Source organism: Colletotrichum fioriniae (assembly GCF_027942845.1).
Source record: "Colletotrichum fioriniae strain IMI 355084 chromosome Unknown scaffold_2, whole genome shotgun sequence".
Taxonomy (NCBI): domain Eukaryota; kingdom Fungi; phylum Ascomycota; class Sordariomycetes; order Glomerellales; family Glomerellaceae; genus Colletotrichum; species Colletotrichum fioriniae.
In genome coordinates this window covers 1,320,214-1,335,395 of record NW_027076838.1, presented here as the reverse complement: position 1 = coordinate 1,335,395, position 15,182 = coordinate 1,320,214, and the positions used below count along the sequence as shown (strand labels likewise).

The following is a 15,182-nucleotide window of genomic DNA, read 5'->3' as shown; positions in this document are numbered from 1 at the left end:
ATGAGGCTTCCAAACCAAGCGCTGCTTTCATCTTACAGGATCCCGAATGCAACCATGCTTCGTTGATCCCGCACGGAAGCCCGCATCGAATTTGTGCATGAAGAGTTTGCTATGCAGTGCAGCACTTTGATCTGACCTTACCTTACCTTACTCTTCCTGCTCGATACTCAACCAACGCTGGGTACATTCAGTCGCTATCGATGGAAAAAAAAAACGCAGTTGCAAGATCATCGTGGCACACTCCACTCCATCCAAAGACTATTGGGAATTGTCAGGGAAAAAATCAAGGAAAAATCAAGACAAATTTCACGCAAAGATCTGAATCATCCTGCAACAATCACGAGACATTGCAACTTTTCATACTTTGAACCTACCTTCAGATCAACACATCACCTTAGTCATGTCCCGATGAACGCGCACCTCAAGCCGGGCAGGGGGTCTATTACTACACAGTAGAGTCAAAGTTAGGGGGGACAACGATGGAGTAACAATCGGGTTTAGTTTCGTTTTGACATAACAAGGGTCCCTCGACTCTTTCGGAGCAACCCAAAAAAAAAAGTGAGGCGCACGACCATTCCTCACGTAGAAAGTGGAAAACGCCGAAAAAATAACGATAAAATAGGACCCCCAACCAACCAACACGGACCGCCAGCCAACCGAATCCGCCAAGACCGGGGGACCCTCTTCGAAAAATCGAAAATCAGGCCAGGAGCCCGAAATCCTGACAGAATTATGACGTTAGCCGGTGCGCTCAGGGTACTCGTGCCAACACCACCAATGAATGGGCCAACATCCAATGCAGGCGCACCAGGTTGGGGAGCGAGACCCTTCATTTTGCCTACCCTTTGGCAGAAAAGTATTGGCTTGTTCCTGACCTCTTCCCCTCAGGAAAGGGTAACGCCAGTGATGATCCCGTCAGAAATGCGAGGCAGGACCGCGGAGGAAGGGTCCTCCCCCTTCTATTTGGTTGACGTCATAACCTCCCGGCCTTGCTCTGCTGTGTTTTCCTCTTGAACCCCTACATTCCGATTTCCCTCTCCTGTCCATGAGTTTACTTGAATAGTTTCGTTCAATTGAAACTGCATACCATTGTTCATACAGTTTATATAGTTTTTTGGTTCCTCGAGCGACCAGATAGCTCTTATATCATGCAGTACCCATCGACACCCTTCATCCAAAAGTTATCCATCGTCTGGCCATGCGACACAACTTACAACGACATTTGGCCGACAAACAAATGCCACGTCCAGACGACCACAAAACGCCATAGCTATTCCAGTTGCGCCACCTCATACAAGATTTCCAAACGATGCCAAACCATGAGGGTATTCAAGTAATCAAACACACCAACCTCAGCCAACCAGGCTGGACTTGACCGAAACGCTGATGCCATCAACGACGACGAAACAAACAACCGAATAAAATCAGGATCAAACACACGAGACTGGACTGGAGGCCTACACCAACAGATTGCGGATCTATGGAGTGGATGGAAAACGATTGTTGCCGATCATCTACCAAAACTCGCGTCCGCTTATTGAACACGACGGTTCACAATCTCGCCCGCACGCACCAATGCGCTCATACCGTCGAGCTTCGGATCGCTCCTCTCCTGAAGACCGAGCGACGTTGTAGAAGAAGCACCCGATGATGCTTGCGACACGTTCGATCCATCAGTCCCTGTTGACGAGGTAGACTGGAATCTTGATAAGGCAGGCGGTGAATGATAATCTTGCACCCTCATTAGCCTCTGCGGAAAGCCTTGCTTGGTTTGACCGTGAGTACCATTAGTTGCCCCAATCGGAGCTTGTGGCTGCCCTGCGTAGGGCAATTTCGAATCCTGGAGTGGTGGTGGTCCTGTCGGCGGCGCCGTCGAGAATGGTGATGGCTGCAATTCGAATGGAGGGCCCGGCAAGGTCTTGTTCGATAACAAGGCGTGAATCGGTAGCGAAGATTCACTAGGTGTTCGGGGGGTACGACAGTCCAGACCCAGAGGATGAAATGCTTCCCGCGGAAGAATATTCGTGCTTCAATGACGGTGGTGCGGAGGGACCAGGGTGTGTTGGAGGCGCGAAGCTCCCAAAGCCATTTGGTTCAGGAGACCTTGAGACGCCGTTCAGTCCTCGTCCATTATTGAACACATCTGAGAGGGAAGGAAGATGCGGAAGTGTAACTGGCTCTGGTTTGGCTGGTGCTTCCGTCCATGTTGGGCGGTGGTTCCGAGTCTGCGAGGTACGAGGACTTGTGGAGTGCAAGCTCTCGCGATCGAACTGTACGCTGGCAGGGGAGTGCACCGAGTCATCATTGGGATGATGATGAGAAATCGGGGTCGGCACGGCCGTCGAATATTGCGATTCGGATACCGATACCACGGAACCCACACGCTGTTTGCGATTAGGAGGAGGTTCGCTTCCCTGGTGACTCTCTGTACCACTCCCTGTGCTGCTAAGACTCCCAGGTGTAGCACTTGCGCTTCCTCCGTTTTGCAGACGAACCCCTGAATCAAGCTTCTGACGTTTTGACGACTCTTTTGCTGCATAAGTGTCAGTTTGACGGCCATTCGAATCGACAAACCTCCACGCACCTTGATTTGCGGAGGCTTGCCGTGCCTTGAAATCCTGTAAGTACAGGTTGTATTTCCTATACTCTGTCGTCTTCTTGTACTCGGCCAAGTCGTGGTTGTATTTCTCCTTGGCTTTCAATGCGGAAGTTTCATATGGCTCTTTCTCGCCGGGAGTTAAGTTTTGCCAGTGCTCTCCCACAAGCTTGGCTATTTCGGTAAAAGTCAAGTTCCGACCCTTAAGGTCATCACGCATCTCTGCGGTGCTGGTCAGATGTGTTCAATCATCTCAATGCAGGGTGGAATTCATATCATACTATTTGAGAATAGGACATAGGCCGAAGGAGGTCTCTCAGGGGCATTTTCATCAGGCTACGTTCGTTAGCTTCGTCCAGGTACAAGTGTACATACGTCTACACGGGGTTTACGGACCTTGGGGTGACGCCTATACTTTCGTTTCGTAGCGACCGGTCCCTCCTTAACCTCGAGACGGGGTTGATCAGGTCGTTGTGTCTCAGGCTTTGGCTCTTCTGCGCTTGCTCTTGTGGGCGAACCTAGTGATGCATCCGGAGCGAGGCCACGAGAGTTGGCGATTCGTCTCTGTAGTTTCTGCTTCGTGTTAGGACTTGCGGGGGCTATGAACGAACGTCAAGCACTTACACGTCTGTGTCCTAACTTGACTCCAAGTGCGTCGCTGCAAAAATATTATCGTCAGTTTCGAGTATGTGGCGTGGCAATAACTATGGTCCACTCACAGATCGGACTCAGTAATGTCCAATATCGTCTCCCACGTATCGAATCCTTGCTCGAGAAAGATGTCTAGGTACTGCGAGATGCCTAACTCTGCAAAGATTCCATCCAGTCCTTGCGCCATGGTTGAGCTGCGTGGCGTATATCAAGTTACGTCAACTCGAACGTGTTGTTGGAACGGGGCGGTAGTGCGACGGTTTGCAAACTTCTTTCGCGTCGAAGATGATATCCAAAGGATTGGCGTTCACGGCTTTCCACTTTTCGTTCAAATCCCTTCTTAAACCCGAACTCTTTCGTTCAGCCGTCGATTCGTTTCGCTACGTCTCGGTTTCCGTCGCTCGAAGTCGAAGCACTTCTTTTTGCGTTGCGGTCAATCAATAATCATTGAAAGCTTCCTTCTCAATCGAGTCGCGGCGGTTGGGCAGCGACAGGCGGCGCCTGTTTCGAATATTGCGTGTCGGTCGGCAATCAGCGTTTTCTCGTCGTCTTCGATACTGCGCAAATCGTTCTAAGAGCGATGTTGTTGAAGTAATTCCGAAAATTCTCGATTGCTGGACGAATTCTACGTCTGCATGGGGCGTTGATGATAAGTAATTGCAGAAGAGGAAGGCGTGTGGGCACGCATGGCGTGGATATACCAAGTTGGTGGCTGCAATATGGAGGACGGATCTCGATGACAGTGAAGGAGACCGAGCTTTTGGGGTGTGGGACAACGGCAAGTACCAGACCAAGCAAAGAGGGGCCTCGGGATTCAGATGGAATGGGATGTGCGCTCTGGAAAGAATACGTACTTTATGAAAATGCGTTTTTTTGAGCCGGCTCGGCGGTTCGCAGCCGCATGAACGACGGGGAAGAGAACGGATAGATGGTCTGGTCTGGTGGAGGAAAGTAGGGCGCGTCTCTGGTGGGAGTGATGAGGACTGGACCAAGTTTGTTTGATCGAAGAAGAGGGTTGAGTTTGGGAGAAAGTGACCAAGCCGGCAAAGTCTTTTTTTTTTTTTTTTTTTCCCAGTCTTCCTTTGCACGGGTTGGGAACTGGGAACGGTGAAGAACAACTGGGGGGGATGGCCGTCTACCGAGACGGAGAGGAGGGAGCGAGTTTGGTGAGCCAAGGGGAGTAAGGTATGGATGGTTGCCAGTATGGAACGGAGGAAGGGCGAGGTAAACGGTTCAAAGATTGAGCAGAACTAGCCCCGCGGTGATCGACGCGGATCAAGAGGTGAGGTCAGAGGTCAATGGGGAATCTCTCGAGGGTGGGTGTGTGTTGATGGTCGACCGTAAGGTAAGGTAGTTAGTGAGTGTACGGATACTGGTAGCCTCAGACGTCGCCGCAGACTCGACTTGTGATCCGGGGTGGCATGTCCATTGGCCCCAAGCCCCAAGTCGAGAAGCTAGAGCAGCAGACTGATGGATAGCTCAAGGTACCCAGGACAAGCTCCCCTGGCGTCTGATCGCAGAAACCGACTTTCGAGAAGTCAGCGACGAGCAAGACGAGCAGCAGTGAGCATCTCCTACTGGAAGTCCATCGCAAAGAAAAGCGGGATCGAGCACAAGGACAGACAAATATGGAGCCCTTTTGGAAGACATGGAAAGACATGGGTTCTCAGCGAGTCAGGAACAGGAAACGGCCGCTTGAGATGGGCCTTTGGGATACATGCAAATCCTGTACCGGTACAGGGAAACCATACCTGGCCCATGTCTCCTTCCCTTCCCTCTTTGCCTCACTCTCCAAGGCGACAAGGTAGAACGTAAGGTACCCTAGATACGAAGTACCTTGCGTAGGTACCTCAGTACCTCTCTCTTTCCCCGTCCAGCCCAAGGCACCCACCAAACTTGAGGCCTCAGGCCGGGATCACACATGGGTACGGAACTGGAAAGAGTGTAGTGGCACTGGGCCACTGCCCACTGGTAGTGTATGTACAGACTGAGAAAGAGAGGGGGGTGTTCGTCCATCATCCATCCCCTCAAGAGCCACTCCCTTTGACAACACCTCCAGGCAAGGTACCTACGCACCACACAGACATAGCAGACACGCTACACTAGACTGTGATGCGCCAGCCCACCACTCTCTGATGAACGGAATCCGCTCCGTAACTCGACTGACTGCAAGTGCGGTAGCGGGAGCGGCATCATGGCACGCCTCGCCTCGACAGAGAGCATTCCCAAGCCGTACCTGCACACTCTCTAGACTCTCACCACTTTTGTAGAACACGCGATACCAAAACAGCCACTATTGAAAACCCAGTGCTGACCCTAGATTCAAGACGGCATCTGCATCAACAATTCCTGGATTGACACACCAATTCGGCAACGGGCCCTTCGAGACCGTCGCGGGTCATGCCGCTGCCTCCTGGCCAGCATTCTTTTTCTTCCTCTCCAAAAAAAAGAGAGGGGAAGCGAACATCGTCATTTGGGTTGCGGAATACCGCCCGTCGAGTATTTGACCAGGAGAGTGAGAACCTCGCCCTCAATGCAGACAGTAATCCAGGCCAAAACTGCTAGGGACAGTGGCCAAACAACGCGATTTCGATTCTTGTGGACGGAAATGCGCCTGACTCTATAAACAACCCTGCGATCAAGTCACCGTTCCAGTGCCTGCTCTCCAATGAAGAGCAGGCCGTGGAAGTGAATCTCGATGTCAATTCCACCTACACGCTCATCAGTGTGCTTTCCAGACAAGCCAGCTCGCGCTTCTCGACGTGTCAGCGGTCGAGCAGCCAGTCAGACTGGCTTAAATCGCCAGAGATGGCTATTCACACGCCTCTGCGCGGGGAGACGGAGCATTGCACCAAGGATTGAAAGACACCTGAAATCGAAGAATTGCGCCGCGATCGAGAGCCGCTACGACCCCCTGCTACACACGCTCACGCGGATGAATCTGGCCACCACGGGCCATGGTTGAGGAACGCACCTCGTCCGTAGGCAGCTGTCCCAAAGCACGGTGCAGGTGAGACAACAGACCGCGACCCAGGACGACGTAATAATCGCGTTGACATCTCTCTCGTTGACCTCGCAATTGCTCGTCTGTATCTTAAAGAACAACCCAAGTGGTTATACGAATACCGGAAGAAAGCGTCCACATAAACGACATGGCAATGTTTCGATGATCGATCAACCAGGAATCGATCCAAGATGAGAAGCCGTTCCGTCACGGCCGTGTGCGCCAGAACACGACGACCTTTGATCCATGGCCCATCAGACCCAAAGCAAAGGCCGTTGTCAGTGGGGTTCGCATGGTGCCGGTGCGATGTGTCTTGCCGGAAGACAGACATATCACCGAATTTGCAGAAAAATCGCCTTTTCGCAATGCGATTACTGATGACACAACATGCCGTGTTACTCTGAACCGACACAGGGGGCAACTTCGCCGTCGGCTGACCTAGCAAGTAACCAGATTACCTTCCGCTTAACCGAAATTCTACTCTGTGGCGGAGGGGCAAAAGACGATAACCATCGTCAGTCTGGAGATTGTGCATTCGGCTGGATATGGCATTTGGGTGACGGGTCGCAAAGTGAGGCTGAGAGCACATGTGCCTTCACTTCTGGGTTGTCACTGGCTCCACCATCCATTAAGAGCGTTCTGGAACTCGGACCATCTGAACGAAGCTGGGCAAACCGACGGCAAGCAGGATTGGCACGGCATCTAGGCGCATGCAGACCCTTTTGACGGGGCACTGGAACGAGAGATATGCATCAAACAATGCTTTTCGAGAGCTGGTCAGCACGAATTAGGATCATGGACCGCTCCAGCGTCGCCAGACTGAACCCGCCCGGGATGCCAACACGATCCAGGCCATTCCGTACCCCGTTAGTAGCACGCTACAGCACCAATACGCGACAACGCGCCAGGCAATCAGAGAATAACATACACGGCCATATTCGAGCTTGTCGACGACGGAGCATTGACTGGATCGACGTGGTCTGTGTGCTGTTATTGAGAGGCGACAGAAGCTGGTAAATTGAGGGTTCTGATATAGCAGCGCTAAGTATGGACTCACGGAGTGCGGGTATCTTGTTTCAATATGCCAATACCCATGGCCAGCACTCGCACCAGTACGAATATTCATATCACCTCTTCAAATATCCATATGGAGTACGGATACACAACATGGCCATGGGCTCCCGCTGTGGAGGGCGTTGATCTATCCACGGGCCCCAATGGACGGCGGAGGGTTTCGCCGCGGAACGTGCTATATACATGCCTAATGGCAGTGTTACAGAGCATCGACGCGCTAGTCACCTCCCGACCCAACCTCCGATATGGACTTCCCGCCGTGACGTAGATTTGATGCAGCACGAGGCTTGCGGAACCGACGACCTCGGACCAACTGGATCTTATTGGGGCCCTTCTACGGCGCCGAATGACCATGAATTACAGCAGATTGTGAGGAGCTCGTGGGCCAAAGTTTCATCGAAGATGCCATCGAAGATGCGAATCTGAAGATTAGCGGGCAGGAAATGGGCTGAGAGTAGCCACCGGCTGGTCTGGACACCGAGAGAACGGAGACTGTGGGCGTGAGAGACTGGGAAGAGGCATGAGAAGACAGGACGGTCTTACACACGGGGAGGAAGGAAATCGTCGATGTTTGCGCGTGCACTGCAGGCCTGGTTGAGGCATATCGCCACTGGGCATTCGAGAATACGATCGCAGACGGCACATACGATCACCATGAGAAGCATATGCGACAGGGCTGATGCTGTTCTTGCGCGGCATGCCCAGACGCTGGGCCGCTGGCGAGCTGGTTGGCAAGAGAGTCTAGACTTCTACTGAGTACAAGTGTATCTGTACAAGACTATCCATACAAGCGTAACGCAGGCGCAGGCGCAGAAAGCATGACTTTGCAGTGAGCGAGCAAAGCAAGGAACAAGACGGGGACTGGATTTGGCTGAAGTCATCCAGGGCGAAACCGTAAGTTACGGAGGAGGGCACATGGATGGATAGAGGGATGGGATCAATTGGGGGATGTGATGATGGGTGTGCGAACAAGGTTCCATTGACTGCGACACGGTGAATTCCAACATCTCGATCGCGAACGCCCATTTCCCAGTCATCGAGATTGGGCAAAATGCCACCAAGAGAGAGAAACATTGGACCTCCGCCCAGTGCGTCAGAAAAGCAGCGGGTTTTGGTGTTTGGGATCCGATGTCATTGTTTTTTCACTGATCAGACACTGGAAAAGTCCGATCGGGGTGGGATGGGGTTTTGGTGGGCATCTGGAAGTATGCGGCGGCATCGAGAAATAGAAAAAATTAAGAAGGAACACCTGGAAAAGCTAGTCTGGGGTTCTTTCCCAGCGCAGCGCAGCGAGTACGTCTCTCAACCGGCGTACCTGTAGGGGGAGGAAGGGGATTGTTGACAGTTTCCGGTGCAGCCAGTGGAGATCCACCTCGCCCAAGTGGGGTTGGTGCCAGGCCCTGACACTTGCTGCTAGCCAGGAGGTACCTCGAGACCTCTGACTGTACAGCCACCCGCTGCATTGCCTGAGGTGACGCCAGGTATCTACATCAGGTACAAATACTCGGGTAGCTCTGTGACGACAACAGATTGAGTGCTGTACTTGCAACGGGGGGAACCCAAGCTATGGCTCAGCGTCCCATTCTTTCTCCACTTGCCTGTCCCGTAGTTTATCTAATGCTAAGGTGAGAGGGACAGAAGTTAGAGAGATAACCTCACCTTCCCAAGTTACATTCACGAAGAAGCAACAACAAAATCTCACGGGTACGCTGTAAGTCATCGGGTCTGCCTCTTATACCTTTGCCTGTAAAATATGGAGAAGAAGAAAAAAAAACGAAAATGGCATTGAATTCCGTCTGCTGTAGTGGCAATTGCAGTGGGATGTCGGGATCCTATCTGACTCACACGGACGGCCACCGTAGGGTTACTCTATATCGTCGAATAATATGTCTGTTGAAGGCCTATCCGTGCCTACCTACCTACCTTCCATCGCAAGGTACCACCATCCCATTTGAAAGTGAAGCAAACCACGGCAGTCACAAGCACAAAGTCTGGAAAATTTTCCCCCTACGAGCTGCCAAGTTCATTATGGGTGACACGACCCTCTGGCTTTCTGGCTGCATCGGCCCTACTCTGATTCTCATTCTGCAGTGGTAACCTGTCGGCAGGTTTCCAGGTTTTATGTGTATGTAAATGGAAGGGAGGGAGCAAGCTCACAGGCAACTGCCAATAGCACGCTTCGGATCAAATCAATCAACCTGGTTGCCGAAGCTTAGCTTGGCAACGATACTTTCTTGCCAACGGCGCGGCAGTGCCCCCGCCCCCAATGGTGAGTGGACCGGGTGGGATGAATCTGCATTCTGTGCTCCGTTATGGAATCGGAATCGGAATCGAAAGTCGAGATCCCATCATCACAGGGACTGAAATGGTATTCTCGGCTCAAGACAAGGCACCGACAGTCAGGTTTGACCATTTTTGCTTAAGGGGGAATCAGGCCGAAATCCCCGCGATAGTTTGACAACCCTTGCCATATTTCGCACTTGCTGCCCAGGTTGTACCGTTGTAGGTAGTAACAACGCATCCGAGGATGCACGGGTCATTGCGATGAAGATATGATCGTGATGCCACATTGCAACGCTACTTACTCATTTCCCAATACACTGGGCAACCTCGTCGCTGCGATTAGCAAAAGTAGGTGCTGAACAAAGATGCTCAATCCCATAGAGGGCCATCCGACAAAAAGTTTAGTGCCCAGAGGCGGATTCGAACCGCCGTCAACACGGATCGCTGTATAGAAGAACCACAACGTATCATCCTAACCAACTAGACGATCTGGGCCACCGGTTGAAGTTGTGATTGGTTGTCAGTTCGGTGCTGAAGAAGCAAAGCGTGAAAGGTGGTGAGTTGTTCCGGTTTGTGAGGGCTCGTGATGGTCGCGATTAGGTAAGCCGCTGGCACCCTGCGTCCCCCCCCAAAGAGTGACCGCGCATTTCTGCCGCCTATCGACGGCAGGCCGTTGGATCTACAGACGTCTCGAGACCCTACACTACAAAATCCCATACATCCATTCCGGGAACATTACATTCAACATCAACTATCCCCTGACACGACATCGAATTATCGCCTTTCACTCGGCATTACCGAATTCCGGGTCACCTGGTACGCTGAGCCACCCAGAGAAGAACTGGTCCCCCAAGCCGGGAATCCACGCACGCTTGTCGCCCTACCTTGACCAAAACACATCACTAACCAAACTGCAACAAAGTATTACCAAGTATTCAACAGCGTATCGCCGACGAGCCGACGACAAACCATCACAACAAGTCGGCGCAAAAAAAGACGCCCAGTATCCGCATTTACCACCATTACGACACGTATACCAGGGCACAGGAAAGGGCAATCCACGGTGTCGATAAAGGGTTGGATCGGTGGAGGATTAAAAAAAGAGGGCGACCCCTCCCATTAAGACCCCCAAATCAGGCCACTATCTTCTCCCCTTTTGTTTTTCCCGGCCAGCTTTTATTTTCTCGCCCTTTTGATTCGCCCACTCATCACCGTCTTCCGAACATGGCCCCAACGTCCAAGGCGCCCGAGTCCGCCTCCCCGACAACGACCGGGCCCGATGGCGACTCGTCTGTGGATAACATTGCCCAGGTATGTGTGTTGTTAATGTTATCCCGTTACCTACAATTTTGCAAGGCGGTTTGGTTTGTCTTGGGACCCCGACACAGCAAGGGGCCTGGGACACCTGAGCGGATCGCGTTGAAAGGCGCAGAGCTTTAGGCTTAACCGCGGGTCCCAAAGGTGGTTTTTTGCCCGTCTTCTGTGCCTCGGTTTACCATCTACCCTGTGTTTCCCATCCTTCCCTTCTCCGTCTCTCTCTTTCGCAATCTCTTCGTTCCGCCCCTAGATGCCTCACTCCGTCTCTCCTCCACCGGTCACCTCGCTGAGTTCTGCACCATCCGCCTTTGGCAGGCCCCGTTGGTAGCTCCGCTGCTCTCCGCTCGTACATACGGAGCGGCTGGGGACTTGCCTGGTGCACGCCGTAACTGCTGCAGAGGAGAGGAGAGGAGGAGAGGGGAGGCGAGGGCAGAAGGGGGTGACATCGGATGGGAAAACCCCTCTACCTAGACTGTTCCAGGGCTGACCACGTTCGGGGCACGTTCTAGGCCTACAAGGACCTGCTAAGGTACGCTCGTTTGGCGAGTATTTTTCCTTCATGTCACTCTCTCCCCCACCCCCGTCGCCTGCGAGCCCGAGTGTCAGCACCCCTTGTCCTCGCGCCCATGGTGTGAGGGAATGAAACGCCCCTCTCCCTGCTTCACTCACCACAATGTTGAGAATGGCATGTTTGCACCCTGAACGAGTCGGAGCTGCCTCCGAAGCTGCAACCCCCGAGGAGAGCGTATCGCTACGAATACCTACACTATGGTACTCAGCAGTCTGGCCCGGATTTTCCTACGGATCCATGTGCGTAGCACAACAGCGGCGCCGCGCCTGTGCTCGCATTCTTTCGTTCGTGGGCAAGACATCGCCAACCTTTCAATCTGGTGCAAGTTCCCCTTTCTTTGCGAATGGCGTTCTCAGCCTTGGGCTCTTCTTGGATTGGTGTCGGATTTTGCTCGATCCGGCATGGACTCGAATTCTGGCCTGAGGTCTTTTTTTCCTGGCTCACAACCGCCGGCATTCTCACGTTTTCGACTCTGCGGGTTCCTGTTCTAGCGCAGAGGGCCATCCACGACCCAGCATCTCTCCGGTCGCTTTGCCCGTGATACTCTCTATGGGGGATGTCGCATCGAAGCGAGACATGCGATTTTATCGCTCGATCTGGGGCAGGATACTGGACTAGTTGTGGTCCGGCATTCTCTAATTCGCTATTACAAAAACCCATGTGCAACGATGGCTTTCGGTTACCGCTCCCGCAGCAAGCCCGTATCATCAAAGTTCTAGACCCTCCCTTTGGCCCAGACTATCCGCTGGCACCGCAAGCCTAGAGACGAATACGGCCTTGAGCATCTTACGCTTTCAAGGCTAGCGCCTACGTTCAGTCTCAGCCCATGAGCACTTCGCGACGCCCGGGGCCGTTGTCAGATCACGCCCAATACTATCTGCATCGCCAGACTTTGGGAACTACTGCACTTCCCCTTGCTCCCGGCCGGGGTCTGGCCAAGCGGCAGGACCGAGAAGACAAATTCCCATGTTTCGCTACCCATCGAGATTCGCCCTCGTGACCGCTATCATACACGCCATTCTTTTGGGGAGAATTTGGGCTAACCGCAAATCGCATACAGAGGCGAGCAGGCGGCCAGCGCACTCGAGGCCAACCTGACGAACCTCGAGGGTAGACTTGACGCGCTGCTAGCCGCGTTCGAGTCGGTTCAAGAGCCCAACGAGGACGGAACCGTGACACCGCCCGGCCAAGATGCGAAGAAGCTGGACGACACGGTCCCTACCAAAACCTCCAATGGTGGAACCCAGAGCTCCGAGTCCGAGTCTCCCGAGGCGGCGAAGAAAGCCTAGATCTAGATCTGCCTTTTGACGATGCGCCGCCGCCGCCGTCGCCGGCTATTAGGCACTGGGCTTGGGCTTGGGCTGGGTACACACATTCGACGGCCGCATTGTGAAAGCGTCAGTCAGCATTTAGTTGCGGTGTCACCAACTCACGGTGCTACGGTGTTCTGGAGCCGGGACCCATCCCTATTGCATTTGCATTGCATCGTATTCTTTGCCCTTTGCGGTTCCGCATGGAAGCGAATTCTGGGGTTTGCGACAAGACCAAAAGGTGGCGAAGAACGGACTCCTGCATGCCCCAGGCACGACGATCCATGCTAGGGATCAGGGTTGTCCTCGACACGTGTATTAGCGGATAATTTTTCTTTTGTCCCCAACCTTGACCTATTTATTGTATACATTCTCACCGACCGCATCCCGTCGTATATTGCAATTCCCCTCCCCCATTGATGTATCCGCGCACACGTGGTGACTTTTCTCTACTTCTCTCTCGGGCTTCGCACAGGAGAAGGAGAGGGAGGTACATGGCATGAAGGTCCTTGTTCTTTCCCACGGGTACGGATACGGGATGGAAGTAATCGAGATTGGGGCAACCGAGGAGGCGAAACATTGCGCTGCATTGCCGGATTTAGACGGCTTTGCCACTCGCTTACTGCTGTCTACACGACCTAGGAACCACTCAACTTTTACCTCCTTTTTACCTTTGAAGAAGGTCTAGAACTTGGTGATGCATGGATTTAAAATGTCATTGAGATTCTCCCGATATTGTGGGCGTGGTGTCGGTGTATATACGAATAGGTGGTGCGGCAGTGTATATGTGTGTATGTGTGTCTGTGATTGTCCAAAAAGGAGCATTACCTCCTTCCTTACCTCCTTGCTTCCCTTGCAGCCCCAGTCTACGTCTCACCCGAAGGGCCAGAAGGGACTCGGCCGACATGTATGGACGTTCACCCCCTCCACACGGAAGAAATCCCCCTCCCCTCGCAATTCGCAGGGTTATCCGAACGAGGGGGGGGGGGGTTTCAACGGCCGTTCCTGACACGCAGATCATCGGTCAACGAATGAGGAGTGGGAGACGTGAACCCGATTTCCGATCAAACGGGTATGTATAGTGCTAGCCTCGGATCAAACGCTCCGGTTTTTGTTGGTATTTTTTTTTTTTTCTTCTTCTTTTTTTGTTTGCCAATTTTGTTTTGAGATCGTGATGGCGACGAGATCGTGATGGGGGCGAAAGGCGAGAGCGCGGCCTGGCGGTCAGGGCGGGCAAAGTGGCGATAGGGGGGCGTCGTGGTTTCTCTAGACTCTGGAAACAAATCTATATGTTTGATCCCTTTAGATGAGGCGGCGGCGGCGGCGGCGGCGGCTCTACGATGTACCTGTGTAACCCCCCCTCATATAACAATATTCGTACACTACCTATGTACGGATATGTATGCATGTGTGTGTGTGTGTGTGTCTGTCTGTCTGTCTTTTGGTGGCCATTTTCCCGCTCCCCGGTCCAATCGGGTGTGATAAGTGACATTTGGGTATCGAGCCCATGCTGCAGGTGGTTGTTGCTTGTGTGTTTGTTAATTTTGTCCAGAGTTGAAGGGAAAGGCTCTTGGCTCCTCCTTTTTTTTTTTTTTTTCTTTTTTTTTTTGGTCCTTGCCTCCCTGGTGGTTGGTGGTGGTGGTAGCGGCAGTTGAACTGGGGGGGTTTTTTTTTCTTTCCCCAATGCTTCGTCTTCGAAATAGCGTTGCGTTTGTAGAATGTAACCCGTTTCAACATACAAGGGCTCTTAATACTCGCGAATATTCTCGCAGCGGTGTTGGAGTAAGGGTAGTGATGATAGCGGAGACAGTTCATGGATGGGCGCTAGCAGTTGTAACATTGACGGGAGAAAAAGAAAGAGAGAGAGAGAGAGAGAGAGGGAAAAAACCTAGTCAGCCTCGTTGAAGAGCAACTGTTGATATCCACCGGGGCCGGCAAAGAGTTTTTCTTGTGCCCTTTCCCCCTTTTCTCTTTATGCTAATGTCAATCTTGCATTCAAACATTCTTGACGGAGTATGGTAATGTCACATCGTCCCGTGGATAAACTTCCAATGGGTTCGGGGCAGAAATTTTGCCCACGGATGGACATGTTTGTATGCAAGGAGGTTCCCATTAGTGATTGGGCTTCCAATCGTAGGGCATCTACTATATATAGGAGAGCTACGGTAACTTGGCTACGTGAAAATACCTCCAGAGTCGAGGTGGCTTCGAAAGAATGAGAAGAGTGTGGGACACAGTATCAGGGGAGTATCGAGTAAGAGGGCCAGTTAGACAACGCGAGACATCAGCCTGATCAGAAACAGAACAGAGAGCCAGCTGCATGACTTCCCGCAGAAGAAAGCATCAAGTGGCCGGCTCACAACTGAAAAAGTAGTC

At 52.5% G+C, this 15,182-nt stretch overlaps 1 protein-coding gene and 1 non-coding gene across 2 annotated transcripts; one reads left to right on the top strand and one right to left on the bottom strand.

Annotated features, from left to right (window-relative positions):
• Positions 1-10,013: 10,013 nt before the first annotated feature.
• N0V96_002175 lies at positions 10,014-10,103 on the bottom strand. The gene has a single exon. It is a non-coding gene; the product is annotated as a tRNA-His (tRNA).
• A 2,061-nt stretch (positions 10,104-12,164) lies between these two features.
• N0V96_002174 (uncharacterized protein) lies at positions 12,165-12,785 on the top strand (the record flags this gene model as incomplete). The annotated part of the gene is made up of 2 exons (XM_065756455.1): positions 12,165-12,208; positions 12,557-12,785. The coding sequence occupies 2 exons, from the start codon at positions 12,165-12,167 to the stop codon at positions 12,783-12,785; spliced, it is 273 nt and encodes a 90-aa protein (XP_065614824.1).
• Between the last annotated feature and the right edge of the window lie 2,397 nt (positions 12,786-15,182).